This window comes from Camelina sativa, chromosome 20 (assembly GCF_000633955.1).
Source record: "Camelina sativa cultivar DH55 chromosome 20, Cs, whole genome shotgun sequence".
NCBI classification, from domain to species: Eukaryota; Viridiplantae; Streptophyta; class Magnoliopsida; order Brassicales; family Brassicaceae; genus Camelina; species Camelina sativa.
In genome coordinates, this window is record NC_025704.1 from 13,652,952 (window position 1) to 13,666,012 (window position 13,061).

At 35.1% G+C, this 13,061-nt stretch overlaps 3 protein-coding genes across 4 annotated transcripts; 2 read left to right on the forward strand and 1 right to left on the reverse strand.

Annotated features, from left to right (window-relative positions):
- LOC104770728 (long chain base biosynthesis protein 2a-like) lies at positions 290 to 4,091 on the forward strand. The gene is made up of 12 exons (XM_010495187.2): positions 290 to 616; positions 719 to 784; positions 904 to 992; positions 1,124 to 1,269; positions 1,356 to 1,480; positions 1,591 to 1,684; positions 1,769 to 1,932; positions 2,154 to 2,315; positions 2,612 to 2,738; positions 2,865 to 3,031; positions 3,151 to 3,258; positions 3,482 to 4,091. Exons 1-12 carry the CDS (start codon positions 491 to 493, stop codon positions 3,575 to 3,577), a joined length of 1,470 nt encoding a protein of 489 aa, XP_010493489.1. The 5' UTR covers positions 290 to 490; the 3' UTR covers positions 3,578 to 4,091.
- LOC104770727 lies at positions 3,973 to 5,313 on the reverse strand. Its single transcript, XM_010495186.2, has one exon. The coding sequence runs from the start codon at positions 5,094 to 5,096 to the stop codon at positions 4,191 to 4,193; it is 906 nt and encodes a 301-aa protein (XP_010493488.1). The 5' UTR covers positions 5,097 to 5,313; the 3' UTR covers positions 3,973 to 4,190.
- On the forward strand, positions 8,779 to 12,060 carry LOC104770729 (poly(A) polymerase I-like). 2 transcript variants are annotated; one of them, XM_010495188.2, is made up of 14 exons: positions 8,779 to 9,118; positions 9,197 to 9,296; positions 9,446 to 9,547; positions 9,648 to 9,745; positions 9,826 to 9,909; positions 10,039 to 10,175; positions 10,290 to 10,364; positions 10,446 to 10,510; positions 10,610 to 10,719; positions 10,816 to 10,923; positions 11,006 to 11,065; positions 11,158 to 11,219; positions 11,297 to 11,612; positions 11,692 to 12,060. In XM_010495188.2, the coding sequence occupies exons 1-14, from the start codon at positions 9,038 to 9,040 to the stop codon at positions 11,902 to 11,904; spliced, it is 1,611 nt and encodes a 536-aa protein (XP_010493490.1). In that variant the 5' UTR covers positions 8,779 to 9,037; the 3' UTR covers positions 11,905 to 12,060. The 2 variants fall into 2 exon arrangements, with proteins under 2 accessions (XP_010493490.1, XP_010493491.1); XM_010495189.2 differs by having other exon boundaries at positions 10,290 to 10,362; positions 10,465 to 10,510; positions 11,692 to 11,904.

Below are 13,061 nucleotides of genomic sequence, written 5' to 3' on the forward strand. Positions count from 1 at the left end.
ACACTAAACCAAAAAAATAAAATTAACAAATAAATATAATTTTTAAATTTTTTTTTTTTTTGTAAAAATATTGTCCCGCGGTGTACCGTAGGTTTAAATATAGTTGTTGTGCAAAATTGCACATGAATATTTTGATGGAAGCTCTAGATAGACAGATAGTTTCTATTCCAGTATTTTGTTTTAAGGTTTTTTTAAAAAAGAAAAAAAAAATATAGAAATTATATTTGAATTTAATAATTTAAATATGAAGTCCTACGTTAAAAAAAAAAATAAAAGGTTTTAATGATCCGATCCCTTTCTCAGTTTCTCTATCTGACGGAGGGGAAAAAGATTCCAATTCAAATCTCTCTCTCTCTGTCTCTTTCTCTCAACTTTTCAATTCCAAAGAGTCGAAAAATCTCCAGATCTCCTCGTTACCAGATAGAGAGAGAGACGAGAGAGGTAAGTTGATTGATTTGACCGGAGAAGAAGAAGAAGAAAGAAGACGACGATGATTACGATCCCTTATCTAACCGCTGTATCAACCTACTTCAGCTACGGATTGCTCTTTGCTTTTGGCCAGCTCCGTGATTTCTTCCGCCGCTTCATTGATTGGTGGCTCACCACCAATCTCCATGTCTCTCTCTCTCTTTTTCTCCATTTCATATACAATGTTGTTACTAGATTAGTTTTGGATCAATGTACAATATTGTTTAACTCTATTATTATTGTCTTACAGGGATACGCGCCGATCTGTTTGGGACATGAGGACTTTTACATTAGGCGATTGTATCATCGGATTCAGGTGATTTCCGAGTAATTATGGTTTCGTGTATTCTGGTTTAGAATTTGATTTGGTTATTGGCATTGCAAATTATGCTACTTCTTAGATGATGTCTAATGTTAATCTCTATCTGCTTCAAGGATTGTTTTGAACGACCTATATCGAGTGCACCTGATGCTTGGTTTGATGTGGTTGAGCGTTACTCTAACGATAACAACAAGACTTTTAAGTGAGTTTTTTTCTACCAGCTCTTGTAGTACTTGTTATATTTGTACCTTTTGTAGTTTAATTCGGGGAAGCTTTGGATTCAGCATTAAGTTTGTGAAAGAGAGTTGCTTAGTAAACCTTTTTGGTGTGTAGGCGAACAACAAAGACTAGCAGGTGTCTCAATTTGGGATCCTACAATTATCTCGGATTTGGTTCTTTTGATGAATATTGCACGCCTCGTGTTATCGAGTCCTTGAAGAAATTTTCAGCAAGTACATGTAGCTCTCGTGTTGATGCAGGTACAGTGTTTTTGACTTTAGAGAGTCTAGAAGCATTTTTTTTTTTTTTGGTTCTGCTTGCTGATAAACTTGTTTTCTGCTATTAGGAACTACATTTGTGCATGCAGAACTTGAGGAATGTGTTACTAGATTTGTTGGAAAGCCTGCTGCTGTTGTTTTTGGCATGGGCTATGCAACAAACTCTGCTATCATTCCAGTCTTGATTGGAAAGGTATGCGAGGACTTACCTTTTTTATATTATGGAAGCCTATGTTTATCTGTTTTCTGAGACCCATGCTTAGGTTTTTTTTATATATATTTCTTGTGCCGCCTTATACACAGGGAGGGTTGATTATAAGTGATTCTTTAAACCATAGTTCGATTGTCAATGGTGCTCGAGGTTCAGGAGCCACCATCCGCGTTTTCCAGCATAACAGTAAGCATTTCTGGTGTTTCAGCTCCAGAGGTTCTTTCCATATTAAGGATGGCTTACATGTTTATTCTTTTGGTTTTTTTTTAGCGCCTTCCCATTTGGAACGAGTTTTGAGAGAACAAATTGCAGATGGTCAACCTAGGACACATCGACCATGGAAGAAAATTATTGTTGTTGTTGAAGGCATTTACAGCATGGAAGGGGAGATTTGTCATCTGCCCGAAGTTGTTGCCATATGCAAGAAGTATAAGGTGAGGCAAAGGTCTGATTTTGAGAATTTGTTGACTACTGAAACCATTTTGTGTGTGCACAAAAAACCCCGCTGAAAAAGTGACTTGGTTCATTATGTAACATTGACGAGAGATTAGAGAACTCTGTTGACTAAATTACCCTTTGCGTCGCCATAGTTTCTAAATCATTTGGAAGTTTTGTGTTGTGATACTCGTAACTTATCTTCTGTCCTCGTTTTTAGGCGTATGTTTACTTGGATGAAGCTCACAGCATTGGGGCAATTGGTAAAACAGGAAAGGGTATTTGTGAACTCCTGGGAGTTGACACAGCTGATGTGGACGTAATGATGGGAACCTTCACGAAATCTTTTGGGTCTTGTGGTGGCTATATTGCTGGATCAAAGGTTAGCAACTGTTTACAATTGTTTTCATCTACTGATCTTCTATTTGCAAATTTCGAAGGTCTAACCTTGTTTTGGTAATTTAAGGTTCTGACTTTTTAGTTAAGCTCAAAAAGAAATTAGATAGCCGTAAGTTTCACTCAGATGTCAAAACTTTCTGTCGAAATGACAAAGATAAGTATAGAGCTGACACGCTACAGCCACTTACATACCATGTGATGCTTAAGTAAGTTGTACACTTCTCAAAATTCAACAAAAGGCTAATCAATTTATTATTATTTTATGTTCGACTTCCATAGGAGCTCGTCCAGTATTTAAAGCATCAATGTCCAGCTCACCTTTACGCAACATCAATACCAACTCCTTCCGCACAACAAATCATATCTGCTATTAAAGTTATTCTGGGAGAGGATGGTTCAAATCGAGGTACACTAGTTTATTCCTCATCGTGTCATTAATTGCTCTTCTTTTGTTTGTGACTGAGTACAATTTAGTATATTCAGGTCATGATATATAACCTTAAAACTAACATACTTATCAAATACTGAACAGGGGCACAAAAGCTAGCTAGAATACGTGAGAACAGCAACTTTTTCCGGGCTGAACTGCAGAAGATGGGATTTGAGGTACTTGGAGACAATGACTCCCCAGTCATGCCAATAATGCTTTACAACCCAGCAAAAATTCCAGCTTTCTCAAGAGAATGTCTGCGACAAAAAGTAAGTTCTATTTATCAAATCTAAAAGTATTATCTGAGAACTGGACTACTGCAAAGTCGACAACAAAAAGAGTAAATGATTAACTTGTGGGTGCAATGTAACCTTGAAACTTTGAACAGGTGGCAGTGGTCGTCGTGGGTTTCCCAGCTACACCTTTACTGCTGGCTAGGGCACGTATTTGCATATCTGCATCTCATTCAAGAGAAGATCTTATAAGAGCCCTCAAGGTAAAATCTTGCATTCTACTCACTTGCCTTATTTTACTTGTCAACTCCAGTGAAAAGCCATACCAAGTTTAGGGCGTTAACCCTCGTCCACACAATATACCCGTAATTCCACAGAAGTCCCATAGCACAAAACAGCCACGAAAGGGCCTATATGTTTTGATAGAAGCTCGGTTTCAATGCTAGTCAAAGTTTGAATTAATGTATGCATTTGTGTTTGACACAGGTTATAAGCAAAGTAGGGGACCTAAGTGGTATAAAATATTTCCCGGCAGAGCCAAAGAAGATAGAACAGACGAAAAATGACATCAAGCTGGACTGAAAAGAATAAAGCAGTGAAATAAGAGATGCATCCAAGAAAACGCAAGCAAATGCAGTGTTAAGAGTTTAACTTCGGCTTTAACACACAAATCTGATTATCTCAGGGCTCAAGCCATTTCCTCCCGTATCAAAAATCCAACCCAGAGTCAGTCCACCTTTCCTCAAGTCTTGACTTACTACTATGATGCTACTCTGCATTTATGTGATTCTTTCTTCTTCACGTTTTTTTTTTTCTACCGAGAATTTAATTGTATAGTAAGTAATCTTGTTGAATGATGTCAGAGTTCTTTAATTACTCGGAACAACTGCTGCATCATCTCCTATGTTTTGAGTTTTGACTAAAAGGTTTTTGGAGAAATGGTCAAATAAGTTCCCAACCATAAAAACCAGAAGGTACAATCACAATCAAGTTAATCATCCTTCTTCATCATCATCATCTTCCTCTACTATTACAACAACTAACTAATTGTTACATTCAAACAAAAACATCAAAAGATCAACAAAAAAAAAAAAAAGAAAAGAGCTTCAGACATTGCAGCTTACATTGCCAATGGCTGTCACACACAAAAAAAAAAAAAACCCCAAAACTCTTGGCTTATCTCTTCTTCTTCAGTTCAAGAGAACTCTCTCCCAAGCTTCTGAATAGCACAATACATCTTCCTCCTTGACCCAACAGCATTGATCCCCATATCTTTAAGATCCTCCAAAGTCAACAATGGTAAGACTTGTTCATCAACTTCATGCATCTCAAACATAGGCCAGTATCTCCCTAACCCTAACTCTTGTAACCATATCTTAACACCTTCTCTTCCTCTCCCACCGCTTTGCCAATCACCTGATAACTCAACATCGTACCTTCTCCTATTCTCCTGCGTTCGTTCTTTCATCGGACTCTCAGAATCTTCTCTGCTAAAATCCCTAAACCCTTCTTCTCCCAATTCATCTTCCTCTTCTTCTTCTTCTTCATCGTCATCATCTTCCTCTTCTTCTCCTCCACTCAGTTTCTCATCACCATCGTTTCTCCCCGCCCAATTCGAACGAACTCGCTTCGCTGAAGCTGTGGTATTCGTCGTCGTCGTCGTCATCGTGGTCGCAGTCTCTCCACCACCGGATGATTTGACCCATTTCTTAACCCGCCAACTCCCAATCGCAATCGGATCTTCATCTAGGGTTCCGGCGTTCTCGTACCCGGAGCTCAAATTCGTCATAGCTCTCGTCCTAGACGAAGACGTCGTCCTCCCACTCTGATTACTCGGCTCCTTCCTGTTGTTACCACCACCACTCGGCCTCCATTTCGGCCGACGCACGTGCGGCGAATCGTAAGCCGCGACAACGTGTTGGTGGTGATACTGGTCGCCGCCGATGTCTCCTAACCTAACGCTAGGTCTTCTCAATCGTTTCGATCCGACTGAAACTGTGGCGGCGGCGGATGTTTCCGGTGCTTCGGCGGATGTTATTATCGCCGGCGAGATAAATCCGCCGTTAATCTGGTGACCTTCTACTGACTGTAGCTCGGCCATGGTCAGTGAGAAACGGAGAGGAATCGAAAGGAGAGAGAGAGTTACTCAGTTTCTTCTTCTTCTACTTCACTCTGGAAGAACCATATCTTGCTAAAATGCGCAGTAGAGTATTAGGTTTTTTATCTGGAGAAATTGGATTCGAGAGAAAGAGAAAGAGAGAGAGAGAGGATTGTCCTCAGAAGGAAAGCAAAAGAGAGAGAGAGGCGTTCAAATAGTGGACACGTGTTTGTTGAGCTCTTTGTAATTTCTGTTTTTTACTCTTTTGTCATAAACATATTTCAACCCTTCTCTATTTTTTTACCTAATAATAAGTAACACAACAATATCCTTTAATTGCATAAAGTTTATCTTTGTTTCTGTATATATCTTGACTTTTACAGATTTGCAACGAATCCATTTAGTTGTCTTGGGTTATTAATTATCATTTTTTATAGATTTCTTTCCAACTTTCTATACATATTTCATTTTTCTTATAAATTAGGTAATGTTGTTAAAAAAAAAGGGTTTTGTGCAAAAAAATCCTCCAAGTAATATTTTTTTGCAATAAAACCCTTTAAATCAAATTAATGCAGGTCAATATTACAATCTCAAAAGTCACCCACAATATAACCCTTCTTTATATCGATGACGTGGAAATTCAAAAATCTTGCTCTTTTGAAAACAAAAAAAATGGCAAAGTATTGATTTTTTAATTTTTAATAAAAATTAAAGAAAACAAAAAAAATCTTCTTCTCCCTTCCCCGTGTTCTTCTTTCGATTCCTCTTCAACAAAATCAATGGAACTAACAGCATAAAGTGTAAACCCAAAAACAGAGATTGACCCAAGAACTCTGGTCAAGGAGCTCGAATTCTTCAAATTTCTCTATAACTGTGAATATGAATCAAATCTGAAAAGAAAAAATTATGAACATGGATCCAATTGATCCCCTTTAAGCAAATTCATTGGTATATAGTCATAATCAATCCCTAAAAATCAATCAAACAAGAATCCAAATTTCAAATCAAATAACAAAAACGAGAGCACACGAGCTTCTGTAAACGCGGCAAGGAACCTCCGCAATTGTCATCTCCGGTACCCGAGGTTGCATAAGTTGTGAAAATCACAATTGGGGCCGAAGGTCTATACATAAAAACTCGATTTTATGAATTGGATATTCAATTTTACGCTTGAAGGTTCAGTTTTAATACCAAATTGACCTCAATTTCACGAATTTGGATTAGGGGCTTAGGTTTTGAAATTAGAAATTTTGTTTGTTGCATATATATAATCAAAGGAAGAAGAAGAAGAAATATTTGAGCTCTTTGATCGGAGTTCGTAGGTCAATCTCTGCTCTTGGGTTTACACTGTTAGTGCCATTGATTTTGTTAAAGAGAAATGAAAGAAGAAGATGAGGAAGGGAGAAGAAGACGGGGAAGGAAGAAAACAATTTTTTTTTGTTTTATTTAATTTTTATTAAAAATTTAAAAAAGTTCAATGCTTTGCCGTTTTTTTGTTTTCAAAACAGGAAGATTTTGAATTGCCACGTTATCGATACAGAGAAGGGTTATATTGCGGATGACTTTTGAGATGGTAGTATTGACCTGCATTAATTTAATTTGGAGGGTTTTCTTGCAAAAAAATATTATTTGAAGGGTTTTTTGCACAAAACCCTAAAAAAAAACTTTCTCTTTTGAGTAAATTGGTCTTCTTCTTTTATATTCTTACAAATAATTTCGTCTTCTTAGGAGACTAATTTAAAAACAAATTGAGTATTTTCTGGTCAGCTCAATTTTTTGAATTTGACATACTTCTTTACCAAAAAATTTATCATTTACAAAATTAACGTATTTGACTATATTTTAACTTGAGATATACAACAAAATATATATCTTTAATAATTATTAAGAAAAAATATATGTTATATTATTTTTAATATATTTTGATTAATATTTAGATTCTATAATTTTAGATAATTTTTTTTTGTGTTTGGTACTACCGATTATGATTTTTGTAACACTTTTAGTTAACTCTTTTGATATCAGACTAAAATATTTTGCATACATTAGTAGACTAATCCGTAAAAATACTATATAATCATGTTTGTGTAAACTCTAACCCGCTTCATATAATGATCAGCAAGAATTTAAGTTTTTTTAACAAGTTAATATTATCTAAAATATTTAAATATGTATATTAATTTATTTTAGAATTATTTAAAGTATATTTTTTTGTACTAATTTAATGTATGATTATATTACAAATAATAACTTCAAGTTTTGATATTTAGTCAAATGGCAAAGGTTTAATTATGTAAATCTTTCAAAAATGTTACTTTGACAAATGTACTTCCAAATTAATAATAAAGGGATATTTAGAAATGTACATATTTGGAAGTATTTTAGAATTTAAAATCCACATTTCTCTGAATTAATCACAGATTAAAAATGTAAATGACAAGACTATCTAAATTCTTACTAGAACGATTTTATTTCATTTTATACTTAAGAACTTTACATTGTTGATTTTTTCAAAACAAAATTGATGTATATAGCTAAGTGACATTCTTTCTTATAAATTATAAATCGTACAAAAATATACTCATAAATTAATCTTTTGATAATAATACAAAATAATACACAATACAAATGTCGCATTGACAATCATCTATTTTCTAATTGTACAAAACGTGTATCCTAAAGAATAATCATATAATATGTATATTGAGAAGAGATATCGATTGTGGAATAAACAATATTTAGATTGCATAATATACAATATCTCATTCGCTATATAGTTTGTTTTCCAATTTTATATTATTTTCTATAAATAAAAAGATTAATTAAAAAAAACAATCTCAAATCTATTCAAATTTGAAAATAGATATTTAATTTTGCAAAATCATATGATAACAGTTTTAGTCATAATATGCAAACTTATATTTAATACTTTTTTACATTGTCGCAATCATTTTTACATTGTCGAAAACAGTGATTTTAATCCAAGCTGCCAAAAATGGCTTGGACAGAAGCAACTGTTTGGATAAGATATTATATTCAGATATAAAATACTCATATTTTTTAAAGTAAAAATTAAAATTTGTTTTATGATAGAGTATTTTAAAATATCCAATATTTTCTAATATATGAAAAGGACATAATATTCAATATTAATATAAGTTGTATTTATATTTTTTATTTTTTTTATCATCATTTTAAGTAACTCGATAGAAAAAGTATTTTCATATTTTAAAAGTAAAAGTAAAACTCAAAATTAAATTATTTTATGGTAGACTAATTTAGAAATATTGAAAAGATGTTCTTATATTATATATAACTACAACTGATTATATATGTATTTCATTAAATATACAAATAAAGACCACAACACAAATAATTTATAAATATTGTATTTGATAGAAACGGCAAGATGTTCGATGGGGTAACATTAAAACGACAAGAGCTTCAAACAGAACGGCGCGTGACGCGTTGTATCGGCCAAAAAAACCTTTTCCTTCCCGGACCGGCCTTAACCTCAGAAAGTAGAAGAGCACCTAAGTCTCTCTCTCTCTCTCTCTCTCTCTCTCTCTCTCNGGTTGGTTGTTAGAAATGGGTTCTTGCTTGCCTCGCCTCTGTTTTGATATGATGCAGCTTTGGTTCAGTTTTTGTTATTGTTCAATTACTATGAAGCAAAAAAGCTATAAGTTTGTCTTGACTGAAGTTTACTTTGTTGCAGGTTGTTCATGATCATAAGCTAGTGAAGTTGTGATCGCTGGAGGAGGAGTATCTGAGCTACGCTTTCTAAACCAGGTCTGAAAGAGGAAGCAAAGACGACCAAACCTTAGAAGACCTCTTCCTATACAATTAAACTTGGTCTAAGTCTCTCTCTCTCTCTCTCTCTCTTCTCCTTTGGTAACTTACTTGAAAACCCATAACAATGAAATGTTGACTCTTTGTCAATTCCCATGGTGATTTCCAGTGTGGGTTTCACTTGCAGATCATATTTTCATGTTCGTACTCTTCAGTACCACCACCGTTTATGGAAGGTGTGAACTCTTTTTCCAATTTTCTTTGACACAATTATAATTCTGCTTATATCTTAATTCGGCTGTTTCGGTTTTTAGATTCGGTTCAACACTGTTGCTGCTGCAATTGAGATAATTGATGACTCAGATGGTTTCATCAAAGACAGTGATCGTCAAGACAAGGTTGCTGATCGAACAAGTAAGCTTAAGTTTATGATTTAGTCATGAATTCATTGTTGTTAGTCATAATGTATTCTACAATCTTGTTGATATGTCAAACATTTTTGGGTAGATACTAATTAGTTCTCTTATCTTTTTGGTTTGATTTGATTGATTTGGCAAATAAAGGGGATTGTGAGTGGAAGCAACTGAATTCAAAAGACCTTGGGATAAGCAGTTCAATGATTGCAATACCCACTAGAAAAGTGCTCAATGGCCTTAAGAGCAAAGGTTGATGATTGATTGCTTCAAAGTCCCTTAGATTTCTCTAAGTATTCAAAAACTATATTCAACTATGTCTCATATTATTATTGCTTATGTTAACCTCTAGGACATGATGTTTACCTTGTGGGAGGATGTGTACGGGATCTTATTCTGAAGAGGACACCTAAAGACTTTGATATACTCACCTCTGCAGAACTTAAAGAGGTTGGTCCTCTTTTTTCTTCTCACTGTTTACATTATCCCAATCTGATTTTGAGTTTTGTTTGTGCTTCTATGATGCTTAGGTGGTTCGGACTTTCCCAAGATGTGAAATTGTTGGAAGAAGGTTTCCTATATGTCACGTACACGTTGGAGATGATTTAGTAGAGGTTTTTTTTTAAACTAGTCTTTTGATTTCTTACAAGGACAATATATGCATAGCAAAAGGAAAAGCTTATGTGTTTGAATTCACTTTGTTTTTGTTATTTTTTTCATTTGGCTTTCTTTTATGTGACTAGGTTTCAAGTTTTAGTACCTCTGCACAGAATTCCCCGAGAAACATGAGAACTGAACTCAAAGAATCAAGCGGCTCAGATGGGGACGAGGACTGTATCCGTTTGAATAACTGTTTGCAACGTGATTTCACAATTAATGGGTAATCACTGTTAATACTTCAGTGGTTTGTCTTTTTCATTAGTATTTTCAAGATTCTATAAGTTTCTCCTTCCTCATGTATCTTTGTGTGTTTACATTGTTTTTCCTACCTCAGGTTGATGTTTGATCCATATGCCAAAGTGGTATATGACTATCTGGGAGGAATAGAAGATATTAAAAAAGCTAAAGTGTGTGTGAATGTGTTCTACTTTAATTTGCTTTCAGATAATAATTTCAGACCATTGTTTGGTGATTTTACATTTATTCTCAGTGTGTTTCTACAATCACAGGTTCGAACAGTGATTCACGCTGGCACATCTTTTCAACAGGACTGTGGTAAGTTTGTCAAAAGAAGTCATAATTTCCCCTGTAACCTATTTATTTAGTCTCTATATAGTGAAAACTTATCAAGCTCATAATTTATGACATTTCCAGCTCGGATCCTTCGTGCCATTAGAATTGCTGCGCGTTTAAGTTTCAGAATGTCCAAGGAAACAGCTCATTATATTAAGAACCTTTCTTTACTAGTACAAAGACTTGACAAGGTAGGCTCACACTACAGCATCTATCCTCTAAATGAGAAATATATAATCTTTGCATATTGTGCTAGCCTATATCGTGTTCATGAATGATTCTGTCAGGGAAGGATCTTGATGGAAATGAATTACATGTTAGCTTATGGATCAGCAGAAGCTTCTTTGAGATTGTTGTGGAAATTTGGGATCCTAGAGACTCTTCTACCATTTCAGGTAAATGGAATTAAGGGTTTGTTTCTGTCTCTCTGTTTTGCCTTATTACTAATGTTTGTCTTGTCTAATTTTGATTTCACAGGCAGCGTATCTTGTACGCAGTGGTTTCAGGAGACGTGACAAAAGGACTAACATGCTTCTGGTAAGAAAGAAAGCGTCTCTCATATAGTTGTAGATGTGTTTTGTCGTTTACAACATGGAGTCAAGAAACTGAAACTGAATTCTCTGATGCAGTCTCTATTTGCTAATTTGGATAAATTGTTAGCGCCTGATAGACCTTGTCACAGCAGCTTATGGTAAGACAGATCCTCATCTGAATTCATGTCTTATCTTAAGCATTGAACATTCCTCCTTCTTACTGGAAAATTTACAGGATAGCAATCTTGGCGTTTCATAAAGCACTTGCTGATCAACCTCGAAGTCCTTTAGTTGTAGCTGCGTTTAGCCTTGCTGTACACAACTGTGGAGATATTCTAGAAGCAGTGGAAATCACAAAGAAGATCACTAGACCACACGATAAAAGCTTCTTCGAGCTAGTAGAGCGCGAGGAGAATCTTAACTTCGAAACCATGTTGGACGAAGTCATGGATCTTGATGCATTTATCAGAGATGCCTTAAACCAGATGACTGATGGATATTTTATATCGAAAGCTATGGCAGCTTACCCTCAAGCACCGTATTCAGATATGGTAATAAAAGCTCTTGAACAAATGTTTACAATACAAAGTGTGAAACCGATGTCCTAATATGTTGGTTACTTGTTTGTAGGTGTTTATACCGCTGCAATTGTACCTGAGAGCAGGCAGAATCTTCGAGTGTGTGAGAAAAGAAGAGAGACAACAAATGGGATTTGAGGCGAAGCAAGGAAGCAAGATCGAGTATGGTTCGTTACTCTCAGGGGATTTTCCGGAAACGAGGCATGTCTTTGCGAGGGTTGTGTTCGATACTGTTTTCCCTTTAATTCCATCTCAAGAATTGTAAAAAAAAAAAAAAAAAACTTCATCTTTTGAGGTAAAAGCTTGAGTCCTTTTATTTGTCAACGATTTGCTTATTTGACTTGCCTTTGAATCATATAATCTAGTAGTAAAGTACTTCATAAGTCATACTATAAAGTAAGGGAAAAACGGCTTTTTCATACCCCGACAATAGCCCTGTGTTGAATTCATACATTTGACTATTGATCTGGCCTAAACATACATTATGTTTATGAATATTTGAATTCCGTACCCCAACTTTGAAATCAATAACCCAAGTATAATTGTTGTGCCATAACATACAAAAACGTGTTTATCGACTAACTCTGTTAAGCTTCTGTTTAACCGTTCTGACGTGGATTCCACGTGTGCGCAGCGATCCAAACGACGTCGTTTTGGCTAAACAGAGAAACTAAAATTTTGACCAAAAAGACGTCGTTTTTTATTTCTCTCACAAAATCTCTCTTCCTCTCTCCCGAAACTCTCTCTCGCAGGTAGGAACCCTAGAATTTGGGCATTTTTAATTTTTGAGTCTGATCTGAAGTAGTTTAGGCAGCCCAAAATAGGTGTTTAGGCAGCTCTTTCAAATCGACTCGAAATTGAAAACGCCCAAATTTTAGGGTTCCTCTGCCGTGAGAAAGTTTCGGGATAGAGGAAGAGAGATTTTGTGAGAGAAATTGACCAAAACGACGTCGTTTTGGTCGAAATTTTAGTTTCTTTGTTTAGCCAAAACGACGTCGTTTGAATCGCTGCGCACACGTGGAATCCACGTCAGAACGGTTAAACGGAAGCTTAACAGAGTTAGTCGATAAACACATTTTTGTATGTTATGGCACAACAATTATACTTGGAGTATTGATTTCGAAGTTGGGGTACGGAATTCAAATATTTATAAACATAATGTATGTTTAGGCCAGATCAATAGTCAAATGTATGAATTCAACACAGGGCTATTGTCGGAGTATGAAAAAGCCGTTTTGTAACAACTAACAATAAAATAATTAAAAATCAAATCTGCAGTTGACTAAAATAATTAAAGAAGGTTCCATATTTTCCTCCGGCAAATCTAATCTTAAATGGCATGTGTTCTTCTCCGTAGTAAACGGCGTCGTTTCTTTACTCTAGTTTCCCATTTCCTTTTTTTTTTTTTTTTTTTTTTTTTTT

Excerpts from the sequence above, each read along its gene's own strand:
- LOC104770728 (XM_010495187.2), top strand. The coding sequence starts at position 491 with ATGATTACGATCCCTTATCTAACCGCTGTATCAACCTACTTCAGCTAC. Across the intron at positions 1,481-1,590 it reads TTCCAGTCTTGATTGGAAAG|GGAGGGTTGATTATAAGTGA; the intron begins GTATGCGAGGAC and ends CCTTATACACAG. Across the intron at positions 2,739-2,864 it reads AGAGGATGGTTCAAATCGAG|GGGCACAAAAGCTAGCTAGA; the intron begins GTACACTAGTTT and ends AATACTGAACAG.
- LOC104770727 (XM_010495186.2), bottom strand. The coding sequence starts at position 5,096 with ATGGCCGAGCTACAGTCAGTAGAAGGTCACCAGATTAACGGCGGATTT.
- LOC104770729 (XM_010495188.2), top strand. The coding sequence starts at position 9,038 with ATGGTGATTTCCAGTGTGGGTTTCACTTGCAGATCATATTTTCATGTT. Across the intron at positions 10,511-10,609 it reads ATCTTTTCAACAGGACTGTG|CTCGGATCCTTCGTGCCATT; the intron begins GTAAGTTTGTCA and ends TGACATTTCCAG. Across the intron at positions 11,613-11,691 it reads AAGCACCGTATTCAGATATG|GTGTTTATACCGCTGCAATT; the intron begins GTAATAAAAGCT and ends ACTTGTTTGTAG.